Source organism: Puma concolor, chromosome C1, assembly GCF_028749965.1.
Source record: "Puma concolor isolate L17-30 chromosome C1, mPumCon1.1.hap2, whole genome shotgun sequence".
In the NCBI taxonomy this organism is placed as follows: domain Eukaryota; kingdom Metazoa; phylum Chordata; class Mammalia; order Carnivora; family Felidae; genus Puma; species Puma concolor.
Window position 1 is genome coordinate 19,462,602 of NC_141674.1, and position 16,216 is coordinate 19,478,817.

A 16,216-nucleotide genomic window follows, 5' to 3' on the forward strand; every position below is an offset into this window, starting at 1 on the left:
GTTAGCGCGCACGCACACACACACACACACACACACACACACACACACACACACACACAAACACACACACCTGGAGCCCACCCTATACCTGCTGATCAGCTTCTCTGGGTCTCTGGAGACATGGCCAGGGCATCTGTATTTTTATGCAGTTCTAAAGTGATTCTGATGTACATCTAGAGCTGACACTCACTGATCTACAGTATGTAAGTTAGAGATTAGAAATTTTCTTTCTGCCAATTGGTTGGCTTCATGGTTTATAGAGTACAGAACTAATGGGTTTGTTCTCTGAACTGTTAACTTTATATGAGGTGGAGAGATGATGGATGGACTGTTGGAACCAGCCCATCTCTACTGCTAGAAAAGGTGTACCATCAGGACTCAGTTGGACCTTCCCCCAAAATCAGTCTTTGTATGACCCAACTGTTCAGGGCATTTACTGGAAATCAAATCATGGCTTATTTTAACCTATATAGGGTAGTACAGAACTGCTTTCTCTTTGTGAGGTAGGGATGAACAGAAACTGAGAGCACTGACTTTGGAACCCAACAGTTTAGGTTCCGATCCTGACCCCAGGACTTACTTACCTGCTGGGTGACTGTGGCCGAGCTAGTACACCTTCCTGAACCTCCTTTTCCTGATCTGTTGGATGGGGATACACATAATACCTTACAGGGATGGTGTTAGGATTAAACGATACAATGTATGTAAAACACTTAGCACAGAATCTGGCACAAAATACGTGCTCATTATATAGCAGCACACTGGCAAAAAACAAAATATGGCACTTTTGTTATTAATAGCAACATATATTTGTCTAGTGTCTTGTAAATTACAAAGCGCCCTATGTCTTATATTGAACCCCTCCCCCCACTGCCCCGAATCTTGAGGTGGGCAAGGCAGACATTAATGACCCCATTTTATAGGAAAATAAAGGCTCGGGAGGGTTCACTGGCTCCAGATCAAATGGTAAGAAAGTGTCAGTGTCTGGATTCAGACCTGGATGTGACACCATGAAAATGAAGAATTATGCACGCACTCTTGGCAGGCTGTGCATCTAGGGACCATCTGGCTTAGCAGGCTGAGGAGGACTGTGTTTCTGAGCAGCTTCTTTTTTTAGGTGAAAGCAAGATGGGAAAAATAAGCTGGCAAACTTTCCCTCATTTTCAGTATCGGTATGATTTGTGCTCAGTGTTGCCCTCCTTCTAACTCTCAAACGCTACGTGTCCAAGTATCTCCATATCTCCTTTCGCTCCAGCTGCCCTCGGCCGCAGTGCCACTGGGTCTGCCCCGGGCCCCACACTTGGGATCTGGGAAAACCCCAAGAAAAGGAAGCAGGGGCAGCTGGAGGCATCGGAGGGCTGGGTGAACACCAGCTGTTCCCAAGTCTGCCTGGGAAACAAGCAGCCTGCTGATCAGGGGGACAAGAGGGGAGGGGACGGTGATCCCTGCTCCCCATGTCAGTCAACAGGAGGATGCTTGTCCTGCGCAACAGATGGGTCCTACTCCTGGAATAACGTCATTAACTGCAATACTAAATATGGCACGGATGTGTTTCTCTTGGGGAGCAGGAGGCCAAGAGATCAAACGTTAGGTGAGTCTAAGCAGGAAGGCTTTCACAGAAGAGCAGGAGCTCAAATGGGGCCTAAAAGATTAGCAGTACTTGGATGTACAGGGAGGAGACTGGGAAGAAAACATCGTGAGAAAGGGCATGCGTGTTCGTCTGGGGAATGGGTGGGCACACACTTGGGGGGACTGGGAAAAGTGCGTGGTAAGAAGCAGAGGACAGAAGGGGCAGGGCAGGACCAGCCGCGATAAGGGGGTGAGATGTCATCCCACAGGAAAATCCACTCCGTGACGGAGCCAGGAAACAGCACAACTGCACGGGCCTCAGGGATCAGCCAAGTCAACACCCACCACCCCGCATCCCAATTTACAGGCAGGGAAACTGAACTCACAAGAGGAAAGGCGCTGAGCAAGAAAGACGGTGACAAGAGAGACGGTGACTGAGAGCCGAGACAAAAACCCTGGGCTCCAAACAAGCAGTTTGGTCCTCTTCCCATCAGACCCCCTTGCCAGGTTGGCGTTTTGAAACAAAAGTAGTGTTGTCGGCGGATCTGGCAATAGGACGCAGGGGGAAAGGGACTGGAGTCCAGGAGACTGTAAAAATGAGTCCAGGGGTGAGCGGCCGGGAGACTAGCCTCAAAGGTCCTGGCAACCGGCCGGTGGGAGGACACAAGAGAACCTGGGGGGAAATCAGAGCAGGCAGTGAGCGGGGAGAGCTGGAGGAGTGTCTCCCGAGGAGGTCACGGGGCGCTTTAACTCCCCCACGCCCGCCTCCAACACGGCAGACGATAATTCCTGCAACTAGCCTCTACCACAAACTCCCCACCCCCAGGTCCTCCTCCCTCCGACTAACCTCTACGCAGACCTCTGACTCGCCCACCTTTGGGTTACAGCCGGTGCATAGACCTGTGTGCTCGGATGATCAGGTGTGAAACTCAAACCCAAACCAGAACCTAGGAGCGGAGACTCTCCCTGGTGGTGAAGAGAGGCTAGAACTGCAGTGTGGGCTTTGAGCTTTGATGTGCGGAGCAGGGAAATCAGGGCAAAGAGAACGGAACTGTCTCTTCATCCAGTGGATCCATCCTCACGCAGTGGAAGCAGCTGGGTGGCAGTGAGCAGGCTTCTTGCAAGGGAGGGGCCTGGGGAACCGGACAGGCTGGCGTAAGAACTTAGACAAGGACCACTGGGGTCCACTCAGCGAAGGGCAAATGATACCTGACCTCACAGACACGTGAGAAGGAGCAAGGAAAACAATGCCAGTCATAGGTCATGTTCACTAAGCCCTCGTATAGATACGGGGCGAAGCGCTTTACATGCATTAACTTCATTTAATTACCACCACAACTCCAAGAGGTAAATACTATTAGAATTCTCATTTTGCAAACAGGCAAACATACAAGGAAAACAAAGTTCACCGAATAAACAGCATGAAGTCACAGGGCTGCTGGGGTTGGGGGTGTCTGAGTTCAAAGACCACCTTCTTAACACCTGAACTGCTTTCCTCATAAATCAAACTAACTGAGCACCTGACCCACCCACAGTCCTCGGTGAAGGGCATTTCTCTCCCCCAACCCATTTCTCAATAAATAATGCTGAGGATGTCATGGAATCTAAATACATGTCATATAGAAATTGCTGGAGTTTGACTTTTTTTTTTTTTTTGAGTTTGGGTTTTTTTCCCCAAGATTTCTAAAATTTTATTTATTTATTTATTTATTTATTTATTTATTTATTTATTTATTTATTTATCAGAGAGAGACAGGGAGACAGAGAATCCCAAGCAGCCTCCACACTGTCAATTGAGCCCAATTGGGGCTCAAACCCACGAACTGTGAGATCATGACCTGAGCCAAAATCAAGAGCCAGACAATTAACTGACTGAGGCACCCAGGCATCCCAAGATTTTATTTTTAAGTAATCTCTACACCCAGCATGGGGCTTGAACTCAAAACCCCAAGATCAAGAGTCCTATGCCCCACCGACTGAGCCAGCCAGGTGCCCCGTGGAGTTTCATATTTTTGATTCAATTTCTCATGAAATTGCATTCTTCATACCCTGACAGTTTAAAAAGACAGGAGCAGGTGCAAAACTGAGTATGTGTATCTGGCAGTACGGCTCAGTGATTAGGAGCTTGGCTTGTGACGCCGGAATCCCAGCTTTGCCAAATTCTTGCTGTGATTGCTGATCGAGTCACTTCTCTAAGGCTCTTGTTTCCTCATACATGAAATGAGGCCAATAGCACCTCACCTCAGGGGGTTACTGTGAGAAGTGAGATGACACATGTAAAGCCCTGAACATAGTCTTAGATTCACAGGAAGGGCCCGTTAACCCAGGCTGTGATGATGAACCTCATCACTGCTACTTTGCTACGCGGCAATGGCCAGGGACACTTGGTATCTGTGTGTGGTTGTGATGGGACAGAAAGTAAGCTTCTTAAGGAGGATGGGTCCTGAGTACAGAGTATGGCCTCTTCTGTCCCTCCCTCTGTCAGTTTGCAGGCCCAGGGGTAAGTGGTGTCCCAGAAGAAAAGGGAGCAGATATAGTCCCACACAAGGCCAACACATGGAGTTGGAGTTCATCGACTGACATTTCAAGAGCCTAGTAGTCCTCTTGAGGATGAGCAAGCAGACAGCATGTCAGGACGTATACTAGAAATGTACCTGGGGGCTGTGCTGCGGGCACAGCCAGAGCCCGACCAGCCTCAGCCTGACAAGTCCAGGAAGCGGGAGGGATGAGGACTCTCATTCCAGTCTGTGCTCACTACCCTTCCCTCCTCACTGATGCACCATGCCCTGCACAGAGACTTCACAAAACACCACTAGGAGGCTTCCATGGGTGTAGTTGAATAACGGGATGGGAAACAAGACACAAGAGAAATCTGAGACATCTTTGCTTTTGGAAAGGATTCGCTAGCATGTAATTTACCAGCAAATGCCAAATAATATGCCGGATCATCTTACTTATCTAAAGGCCATTTATCTGGTGTCTTTTGATACCCTGGGAGCTAACAAAAAACCAGGACAAAAGACCAAAGGCCTTGTGATATCCCTTCTGGGCAGTCAAAGGAAGGATTATAAAGTCCAAGGGCTAAAGGCAGTGCGTTTTGACTGCAGAAGTCTCTAAAGCCCTCTGGGACTACCTAGTTTTACTTTAGACAGTTGTAAATAATGTGGCTGACCACAAGTCACAAATCTCAAGTGAAGAGGGGTTGGCGCAAGAAAGGCAACGAAGAGTGATGGCTGGCAGTCTGACTACAAGGGAGGCAAACACAAACTCTGAAAAGCAACCAAAAGAATGAGGAGGACAGCTGCTGGGGACCACACAGGATAGGTGCAAACAGCTATCCACATCTTTACAGATAAGGGTGCGCCACTGCTCACACATTAGACCTGGTCACAGATAGGTCGGCTCTCTGGGTGTGGTATGGGATGTTAGGTATGGGCGGATTACTAGTTTTGGCTAATGAAACGTGAATGGAAATAGTGAGTGGCACTTCTGGGCAGAAGCTTCAAGAGCTAATGGGTGCCCATGGCAACCAGCAAAGGACGCTTTCAGACAGTGGCAGCTCCACTGTCCCCACTGTACCCAAACCAGGATACAGAATTCTAGAGCCCAGCACTGAAATGATATTCTCCTTATGCTCTGTCTCACTGGAATTCATAGATCCTCTGTGTCTTATGAGGGTAAAAAAGACACAAGGCAGAGTTTCTAGCCAACCAACAGAGAACAAGAACATGGGCAAGAAATAAACTTTTGTTGCTGTTTGGGGTTGCTTGTTACTACCATATAATCTGGTTTATCTTAATAGAAACATCCTAAAAAGTTAAAGGAGGTCGGTTCACATTAAGAAGTAACTGCATTATCTTTTTGGTAGATTGATATTCAAAATAGTCAATATTGGGGGTGCCTGGCTGCCTCAGTCAGTAGAGCACGCAACTCTTGATCTTGGGGTTGTGAGTTCAAGCCCCGTGTTGGATGTAGAGATTACTTAAAAAAAAAAAAAAAAAAAAAGTCAATATTATATTCTGTAGCTTACAGGATAATTTTCAGTTATATAAAAATTCACCTACTCCAACATTGCTGGATAAATGAGTCATTACCAGAACATGAACTGAGTGGAGGAAATAGATCCAATTTCTGAGAACCTTCTCTAAAAACTATACCTGCATTCTTTATTTGCCTAAGGTAGCAGTTGGGTCTCATGTGCTCATGCTGCCAGAACTGGCCCCTCAGCATCTGCAGAACCAGCCCCAGGTTCAAGAACCAGTAGATACTGGTTCTGCGAGTGTGGAGGGGCTCTGGTCCCCATGCGGGGGTTGGAAGGCTCTATTAAATATCTGTATGCATTCTCCTAGAAGGAAGTCCATAATGTGTTGTTGAGTAAAAAAGCAAGCCAAAACTCCTTATATATAGTCTTTTAAATCATTTAAATTACAAAACTGACCTTATACTGGGCCAAAAAGCAAGTTTCCACAAATCCTGAAGGATGAACACCATATGGGTTATTTTCTCTGACCACAAAGCAATTAGGCCAGAAAACAACAGTTAGAAGATAACTACAAAAATCTCACATATTCGGAAAGTAGGAATCATACTTTTATTTATTTACTTTTAAATGTTTATGTACTCTTGAGAAAGAGATTGAGGGAGAGCAGGGGAGAGGGGCAAAGGGAGAGAGAGAACCCCAAGCAGGCTCCATGCTGTCAGCGCAGAGCCCTACATGGGGCTCAAACTCAAGAACCGTGACATCATGACCTGAGCGGAAATTAAGAGTCGGACGCTTAATCAACTGAGCCACCCAGTGCCCCAGAAACATACTTTTAAATAAGCCTTGGGTCACTCATCTTTACACTTAATCCTCTTAACAATTCATGATGTAGATCCCCATTTTAGAAATTCAGGAACTAAGAATGGAAAGAGAACATAATTTGCTCAAATTTACTCAGTGGTGGTAGAGTCAGGACTCAAAACCAGGATACAGAATTCTAGAGCCCAGCACTGAAATGATATTCTCCTTATGCTCTGTCTCACTGGAATTCATAGATCCTCCCAAGGTCCATAGCCTCAGGGGAGCTGATGCTTCACATCTTAGAGAGAAGAGCTGTCACAAGATGGAAGACATGGTCCCAGCTTGCTTTGGTGGCACTGACCTTGGACCTACTGTGTAGATGCATTTCCCCTTTGCTCCTGCCTCATCTGGGGTCCCCTACTACCTGGGCCGAGGTATGAAGTCTAGAGTAGTGGAGAGGAGGGTTTCAGGTTGATGTTCCCAGACAACTTTGAATTCGATCCCCAGGAAGATTTCCTTTCCTTTTAAAGTCTTTTTCCACATGGGCATAAGTGGTAAGTGAACAAAGAAAGACAGAAGGAAAAGTTACTTCCAGATGGCTCGCCATCTTGCTCTAATGCAGATTAAATAAAGAAAATATTCCAACATATCATTAGGCAAACATGAGTATTAATATCATTCATATTATAAATGGAACAGAATGGAAATTCAGTCTATATCTTGACTTACATTTGAGGCTAGGGCCTCAGAGCCAGAAAACAGACTACAGCACCCTGATTCCAGGCAAGTTGGAGGCTCATGGTATCTGACGTAAGGGGCAAGACCAAAGAGTCCCTAGACCACTCCAGGGGTGGTTGCCTGAATTCTAACCCACCAAACTACCTCCCTCTTGTGGCAAGGGCCTGTTCAAAAGGCCACTTAATGGTGTTAATCTATCTTTTCCATCTCAACCAACTTGTGTGGATTCTTGTCAAGATACATTTTTAGCAAAAGTCCATGACATCCAGAAACTTCTGCGATACCAGTGTGGACTCCGCTTCCCTCCCTAGGCTGTGAGGACAATGCTTCTGCCCTCCTCCGTGGGCTCACAAGTCTGAGTGCTGATGTTTCTTGCAACAAGAAGGCTTGAAAATAAACAGAAAACGGTGGTCTCTATCCTAGGAAGTTACCTAAAGTGATCAGAACTTACCAAGTGGCCCTGGGGAGGGAGAAGGCGGAGAGGTGGGAGGAGACAGTGCGAGGCTGGGCTAGAGGTCCTGAAGGTGGAAATTTCACTCCATCCTTCGGCTTCCTTCCTTCCACTGCAGAAGCCACACTGGCCCGAGGTGAGGGAGTAGGCCACTGGGTTAATAGAGCTTGGGGCTGGAAGCAACCCCCCACCCCCCACCAACTCTACCCCACTGCTTGTTCCCCACACCATCAGGGTTCAGTTCCCAGAAAGTCAGTTTGCCAATCAGTAAGTGATCCACACCCCAGCATGAGTTTGAGATCAACAAGTCCAAGATCAAAGTACCCAGTTATCTAATCAGCAGTGTGATTTCATCCTCTTAATCTGCGAAGAAGGGTCACCATCAGCCACTTCTCGATAGGAGGCTACGGGTGTCCCTGGGCAGGCCCCGAATGGGAACTCAGCTCAGTGACCTTTCACAAATGGCCAGCTGTGCCTACAGGCTGGACAGATGGTGTGGGGCCCCTGGGATGAGCGACGGTCCAATGCCTTCAATGAGGCTGTTCCACTGGTCATAGTCCTCTTTCAGGTCTGAATGGGGAAAAAAACAGGACGGTCAAGTCAATCTTTGCCAGGTTAGATCAAAGAGTAGCTACCATGGATTTAGTGGGTCAGCCTTGAGAGGAGCACCAGGGATACCAAAAGGACTGATTACAGTGGCTGTGATGGTGACCGCAGTATAACTGTGCTTCGTTCAGTGCTTTTATACACGTGCTTCATAAACGACTTGCTTAACCCATAACAACTCAGTAATGATAATAATTAGTAACAGAAGGCAGCGTTTACTGAAGGATAATTCATTCTACAGACTGTGCCAAACATGCACTGTTTCTTTTTCACAATATCCCTATGAGTTAAGTACTATATTAGCCCTATTTTACAGTTGAGGAAACTGAGGCTCACAGAAGCTACCCGATTCACCCAAGGTCCTTACAGCTGATAAGTGGTAGAGACAGAATTCACACCTGGGTCAGAAAGGGTGAGAAAACGGAAAGCCTATTTCCGAGCTCAGGAAAGCTGCTGAACAGGAAGAAGTCTTCTGCATGCTAGCCCGTGGGTGCAAATTCAGGGCCACCTCGATGCAGAGCAGGAGAGAACAGGATGGCAATATCGTGAGGCAGCACAACTGGACATGATTCACGAGAGGGCCCCGGATCGTGGGCAGATGGGTCTAAGTTTGTTTTTTTTTTTTTTAACATTTATTCATTTCTGAGAGACACAGCACGAGTGGGGGAGGAGCACAGAGAGAGGGAGACACAGAAACTGAAGCAGGCTCCACGCTCTGAGCTGTCAGCACAGAGCCCGATGCAGGGCTTGAACTCACTGACCATGAGATCATGACCTGAGCCGAAGTCACACACTCAACCGACTGAGCCACTCAGGCGCCCCGGCAGATGGCTCTAAATACACAGCAGCAACAGTCACAAAGGATCCAAGGCCTCAGGCTGAGGGAGCGGGGCACAGCTGAACAGGCACTCACTGTGCTTTTGTTCAAAACAAACAAAAGCTGGGGCAGAAGGCAGGAACCACTCTCCTTCATCTTTGGATCCCCAGCACCATGCCAAGGACCTGGCATGGACCAGGTCCTCAACAAGTTAAGTGTTACAGATTCGTTAACTCAAAAAAACATTGAGCACACCCATGATGTGCCAATCTGTTCTTGGTGCTAAAAATACATCCACACACAAATAGAAATCCTTATCCTCATAGAGCTCGTAATCTAGTAGGTATAACAATAAACATAAGAAATTACATAGGATGGGAAGCGGTGATAAATACTATGGGAAACAAAATAGAGCGAGATAAGAGAAGCAGTGGTGGTGGCTGGGGGACGGGGCAAGGGAGGCAGGGAAGGGACAATGTTTTAAAAAGGGTGGTCGGGGCACCTGGCTGGCTTGGATGAAAGAATGTGACTTTTGACCTCAGGATTGTGAGTTCTAGCCCTATGCTGGGTGTAGAGATTACTTAAATAAATAAACTTAAAATTGTTTAAATTAAATTAAAAATAAAAAGGGTGGTCAAGGTGGGCCTCACTGAGGTGAGATTTGCACAAAGACTTAAAGGAGGTGGGAAGAAGCCACGAGACTATACGGGAACAGTGTTCCATTCCAGGCAGAGGGAACGGCAGCGCACAGGCCCTGAAGTGGGTGAGTGCCTGGAGTGCGGGAGGCTTATGCAGCAGCACGGAAGGAGGCCTGAGGAAGAGCAGCAGAGAGGGCATCAGGAGGGACCAGAGGGCCACATCACATGGGCCCAGCAGGATGCTGGATGTTGGCTTTTGACCCTCAGAGAAATGGGGAGCCATTGGAGGATTCTGAACAGGGGTGTGAAAGATCTGACTTCCTTTCTATCAGGATCACTCTGGCTGTTTGATTAAGACCGTGTGGGGAGAGGGGCGCTGGGTGGCGCAGTCGGTTAAGCGTCCGACTTCAGCCAGGTCACGATCTTGCGCTCCTTGAGTTCGAGCCCCGCGTCAGGCTCTGGGCCGATGGCTCGGAGCCTGGAGCCTGTTTCCGATGCTGTGTCTCCCTCTCTCTCTGCCCCTCCCCCGTTCATGCTCTGTTTCTCTCTGTCCCAAAAATAAATAAAAAACGTTGAAAAAAAAAAAAATTAAAAGACCGTGTGGGGAGAAAGGGTGGCAGTCGGGAAGCCACTCAGGAAACTCTCACAGTGATTTCAGCGAGAGACGACTTGGACAGGATGGCGGTCGTGGGGGTGAGGACAAGTGACGAGATTCCATATGTAATTTGAAGGCAGAGCCAAGGGGATTCTTGAAAGATTGGAAAGGGGGATGTGAGAGCAGAGACAAGAGGGAGGACTACAGCTTGAGTATCTCAAAGAGCAAGACCGCGGCCGAAATCAGGTTTTGCTGGTGAGAGAGTAGAAACGTCGAGTGGTGGGTTTAGACAAATGGCGACATTCATGGAAGAGATTAAACTGGCGACAGAAAGGTGGGACTTGCCAGCATGGAGATGGCGCTTAAAGCCGCAAGACCGGATGACATCAGGGGACACGGGTAGAGAAGAGGTCCAAGCCCTGAGCCCTGGAAGCAGCAAAGTAGACCGAAGAGGAACAGACATCGAGGCAGGGGAAAAACCCACCGTGGGGTGTCCTGGCAGCAAACTCCAGGGTCCACAGAGGTGGGCGTCCCCGACTCTGTCAGGAGCTGCTGAGCATGCCAGGGGGCTCGGAACGGAGTTCACCACCGGATGGAAGGCTGTGAGGGTCACTGGCCACACTGACAAAAGCAGTTTTCATGGGGATGCAAAAGCCTGACTGGAATGGGTTCAAGAGAGAATGCGAGGGGCGTCTTGGTGGCTCAGTCGGTTGAGCGGCCGACTTCGGCTCAGGTCATGATCTCACGGTTCGTGGGTTCGAGCCCCTCGTCGGGCTCTGTGCTGACAGCTCGGGGCCTGCAGCCTGCTTTGGATTCTGTGTCTCCCCCTCTTCCTGCCCCTCCCCCATTCTCTCTCTCTCTCTCTCTCAAAATAAATAAACAAAAAATGTTTTAAACTAAATAAATACATAAAAAAGAGAGAATGCAAACACAAGAACCAGAGAAAACGAGTTTTGCTGTTAGGAGGAACAGGGGAAAGGGGTGAAGAGAGGGGAGAAAGTGGGGTCAAAAGAGAGATCTTTAATTTTTTAAAAAATTTGTTTTAGTTTTTAAAGAGAAAGAGAGTACAAGTGGGGCAGAGGGAGAGAGAGGGGAGAAGAGAGAGAGAATCTTAAGCAGGCTCCATGCTCAGGGCAAAGCCTGAGGCAGGGCTCGATCCCACGACCCTGGGATCATGACCTGAAGTGAAATCAAGACTCACAGCTCAACCGACTGAGCCACCCAGGCACCTCCCAGAGAGGTATCTTTAAAGAGAAATTTCAGGGTGAAATGAAGCAAGAGAGGGAAAAACGGATGATGGAAGATAAAGAGGAAAAAACTGCCGGCATATAGAAAAGGAGAGAATCTGGTACGTGAGTGGAGGGGTGGCCTTAGACAACTGACTGGGAATCTCTAGGAACCGGCCGCAGAGCTGAGTATAGGCATGAAGGTGGGTAGACGAGGTGCTGGGATTTCGAGGAAGTCCTGACTACTTCCATTTTCTCAGTGAGGTGGGAGGCGAAGTCAATCAGCTGAGAGACAGGGTAGGGGAGGGTGTCAGAGGTTCGCAAAGGAGAAGATGTGAAATAGTCTTCTGGGAGAGCGGTAGAGAGGAGCACTAGGTGGAGACAGAGGCTACCTGTAGTTCATTGGAAAGGAGCACCAATCTTCCTAAAAGTTTATTTATTATTATTTTTAAAATTTTCTTTAATGTTTACTTTTGAGAAACAGAGCGAGCATGAGCAGGGGAGGGGCAGAGACAGAGGGAGACACAGAACCCGAGGCAGGCTCCAGGCTCCAAGCTGTCAGCACAGAGCCCGACGCGGGGCTCGAACTCACAAACCGTGAGATCATGACCTGAGCCGAAGTCGGACGCTTAACCGACTGAGCTGCCCAGGCGCCCCAAGTTTATTTATTTATCTTGCGCGCGCGCGCGCGCAAGAGAGAGAGAGAGAGAGAGAGAGAGAGGGAGGGAGAGAATCCCAAGCAGGCTCCACACTGTCAGCGTGAGATCATGACCCAAGCCGAAATCGGGAGTCAGACGTTTAAATGACTGAGCCACCCAGGTGCCCCAGAAGCACCAATCTTTTTAACAAAGAGAAAGAATATCCCTGGATCAGTGGCATATGCCCTCCCAGAGGTATTCTGTAGGAGCCAGAAGAGGGTCAGCTCACTACAACTCAGCTTAGTTTCCCGTGTGCCAATGTATTGTGTGGCCACCAAAATGCTTTTCTCCCGCTGCAAGGCTAATTGTTCCAAGTGAGAGCCTTTGTGTTTTCGGACCCTGTGTCATCTCTTCTTGTCTGCTTAAGCCAGAGCTTCAGACAGGCCCATCGCCCGTCCTCCATGATGCAGCCAGCTCGCACACACAAGTCTGATCATGACAGTCCCCTGCCAGGGGAATAAAATCCACTCTCATTTCAGCAAGTACATGGCTTCTCCTCTGGCTTCTGCCCACTTCTCTGCCTGTATGTTCCACCAACTCACTATCCCGAGCGCCAGATACTCTTTTTTTTTTTAATGTTTATTTTTGAGAGAGAGAGACAGAGTGTGAGCGGGGGAGGGGCAGAGAAAGAGGGAGACACAGAATCCGAAGCAGGCTCCAGGCTCCGAGCTGTCAGCACAGAGCCTGACGTGGGGATCGAACTCACAAGCCGTGAGATCATGACCCCAGTCGAAGTCGGACACTCAACGGACTGAGCCACCCAGGTGCCCCCGAGAGCCAGATACTCTAAACACAGTTTCTCAAAACTGACCATACAAGCATCTGCGCCTTCTGTTTAGAAGATCCTTGCCCCTTTCTTGCCTGGAGAATTGTACTCATCGGTTAAGATTAAAGACAAGCAGGGGTGCTTGGGTGGCTCTGTCAGTTAAGCCTCTGACTCCAGCTCAGGTCATGATCTTGTGGTTTGTGACTTTGAGCCCCGTATCAGGCTCTGTGCTGATAGCTCGGACCCTGCAGCCTGCTTCAGATTCCGTGTCTCCCTCTCTCTCTGCCCTTCCCCCACTTGTGCTCTGTGTGTGTGTGTGTCTCTCTCTCTGAAAAACAAGTAAGAACATTTTTAAAAATTAAAAAAAAACATTCAAGACAAGCATCACTTTGTCTAGGGAGCCTCCTTCCTCGGCTGTCTGTTCCTTTCCATCAGCCAGGCGCCTGCCCTCTGTGTCTCCTCAAGACTGAGCGCATATATCGTGGTCATCAGTCACTGGCGGAACAGTGCATCAACTAAGTACGTGGGCTTGGGAATCAGACAAGTTAGGCTGCATTCTGGCCTTGCCACTCAATAACCAGATAACCTTGGACAAATTACTTAAATTTTCTAAGCTTCCTATCTTCATCTATAAAGTTGAGTTAATAATAAAAGTACCTGCCAGAGAGGGTCATCTTCAGGATTATACCTCATACTGAATCTATAGTATTCAGTGGAAAGCCTGGCATAATGCAAATCCTCAGTAATCTCCCTTCAGTGTAGGGCTTGCCTCCCTTCCGTCTCCTCTTCTGGTGGTCTCTGTAATAAGTACCTTAGCTCAACAGACATTGGTATTAAAGGCGGAAATACCAATCACGCCATGGTAGGCTCCCCTGTCATATTTAGCTCTTACCTAATGACATGGTGCCAGTAGGAAATGGGGAAAGTGGGCTGAGGACCATGTAGTCAGTCTCCATTAAAGTCTAGACTCATGGATCCATTCTTCTCCTATGAGGTGATAGGTGGTGCTCCAAGGTCTCTATTAACCCTGGAAGTCTCTAAACCCAGGCAGGCATAATGGCTCACACAATGAGCAAGAGAAAATGAACAGGCATAAATTTCGAAATGCAAACGGAGGTTCAAAAAGTCAATAAACTCGTAATAGAACAGATGTGTCTTAAAAGCAAACTCAATCCAAGCCGAATTTGTTAGGCAACGGTTGGAATTGTGAATGCGCTCAGGCCACGCAACTAGAAGTCTAGTGTCCAGAGCACAGAGGTGACGGTGCTGCTGTACCGCAACCAGCTGCTCAAGTCGGGGCACCACCCAGGTGTGGTGACAAACAGTGCATCCGAAGGGGATAACAATGGCCACACGGGGAGCTGCACGGGGAACAGGCGCAGGTACCGGGGACATTTAGCTTACTGACCGGGAAACTCAGAGAGGACACCATAGGGGACTTAAAGTATCTGAAGACCTGCCATGTGCAAGGGGTCGGGGGCCCCTCTGGGTAGCCCTTGAGGGGATGATCAGGGCAAGTGGGAGGAGTCACAAAGTAGGACATTTTGGTCTTAGGCTGGGGTGAGGCGGAACCTTGGAAACCCAGGCCAGCCTGACCCCCTTCTGAAGGACACTGTGCTAGCACAACACTTGGTGGATCAGAGAGGGACATCTGATCCAGAGAGCTCTGGGCCTAAGCTGGACAGTGGCCTACGATGTGTTGCTAGGTAAAGATGAGCTGGTAGAATCAAGCTGTCTCTCTTGGGAATCCGGTCTGGGAAATTCGGGGAAACATGGCAGCAAGCAGCAGGAGCCAAAGATGGGAGGGGGCCGCAAGGAAGAAAGACCGAGCCATGAGTGGTTCGAGCTGACTGGAGCTATGAGGGACCAGCAACTGAACAAGCAGAGGCTATTGGCAAGAGAAAAACTAGAGTAGAATATAAGAAAAATACAGACTGGAGCCAAGAGAAAGAGAGATGTCATGAGAGGAAATGAGGCTAAGCCCATGAGAGAGATGAGAGAGAGAGCGGCCAGTCCTACTTGGGTTCCTGTAACTTTTTGCTTCCCACCTGGCTGGCTGTACTTTCATCAATAAACTCCCCTTTTCTTCTTGAGGTAACTGAGTCAATATCTAGTCCTCGTAACCAAAACTAACTAGAGTATCAGTCTTAAAATGGAGAGGCGGAGAGGGCTGACCCTCAGAGAAGCACTCTCCACATGGCAGGGAAGGGGCCATTTCCTCTGGGTGGGAGGATGGACCAATGACCTCTACAGGCCTTGCCATTTAGCTGGTCTGTGATGTATGACAGTGGTCATAGGCCTTCCGTGCTTTGTTTTGTTTAAAGCACTTCCACGAATTTAGCCCATTTATCGTTATAACCTCCACAATCCACATGAGGTGAGTGATAATGAGTTAGGACCCAAGTAATGGAGTAGAGAGAGGTGAATGTTCGATTTACAGTGAGGAAACCAAGGCTCAGGAGTTCAATGATGAGGCCAAGTTCATTCAGGTAGTAAGAGACAGAGTCAGGGTCCCCGAACTTTCAGCTAAGTGTTCTTTCTGTAATTCTACATAACCCTCTCCTTCGCTCAGGTTTTCCTTGTGCCATAAATCGTCCTGATCTGGGACGTGTCGGTATAGACCACTGTGCAGGGAAATCTAAGGGACCCCATGGCTTCCCCATAAACCCCAGTTCTCTCCTTACCAAGGTGCTTCTGCAGGAAGGCCAACATGGCCCTCACCATAATCTCTTGACCTTCATAGGGGTCCAAGCTCCCACGGGTTTGAGTGGAGAAGAATTTACCAATCCAGTTACCAGCCACAAAGGCAAAGTCAGTTTGACTCCGATGAACAGAACCACTAGAGGAAAAGAGGAACAAGGAACCGGTATGGGTCTGGAGGCTAAGGCATAACTAGTATTTGTTAAGCATTCACCATGTGCGAGCTGTTTTATGTGCATTATCTCAACTTTCACAAGAGTCTCGTAAGGGAAGCATTTCCCCTTTGACGGAATCCGAGGAAAGGAACTGCCTGAGGTCACACGGCTAGCAAGGGACAGGGTTAGGATTTGAACACGGGGTGCCTGGCTTCAAAGCTGCCTCGGCCCCTAGAACACAACGTCTGACGGTGCAGGGAAGGGTGGAGTTAGCTGGAGCGGGCAGGCACAGGGGTGAGGAAGCGAGGTCTGCCACACCGGCCATTCCTATGTCATGACAAACCACCACACCACGGCTTTCACGTGACTCCTGAACATTCACAAAACATGTCAGCTCCTCTTTCTTCAGAAATGTACCACAAAGTAAACAGGAAAAGGAATCCCCTGTCTTTATTTAAGTAATCAGACAAGTGA

At 48.4% G+C, this 16,216-nt stretch overlaps 1 protein-coding gene across 4 annotated transcripts in view; it reads right to left on the minus strand.

The window, feature by feature from the left end:
* PAFAH2 (platelet activating factor acetylhydrolase 2) overlaps positions 1 to 16,216 on the minus strand; it is an 86,958-nt gene that overhangs the window by 25,749 nt on the left and 44,993 nt on the right. For 2 of the 4 annotated variants that reach the window (XM_086716100.1, XM_086716101.1), the window contains one exon: positions 15,572 to 15,726. In XM_086716100.1, coding sequence (XP_086572226.1) covers positions 15,572 to 15,726 — 155 coding nt within the window. Of the gene's footprint in view, positions 1 to 6,146; positions 8,112 to 15,571; positions 15,727 to 16,216 lie in introns of those variants that run through there. The other 2 variants (XM_025912324.2, XM_025912325.2) reach the window with 2 other exon arrangements.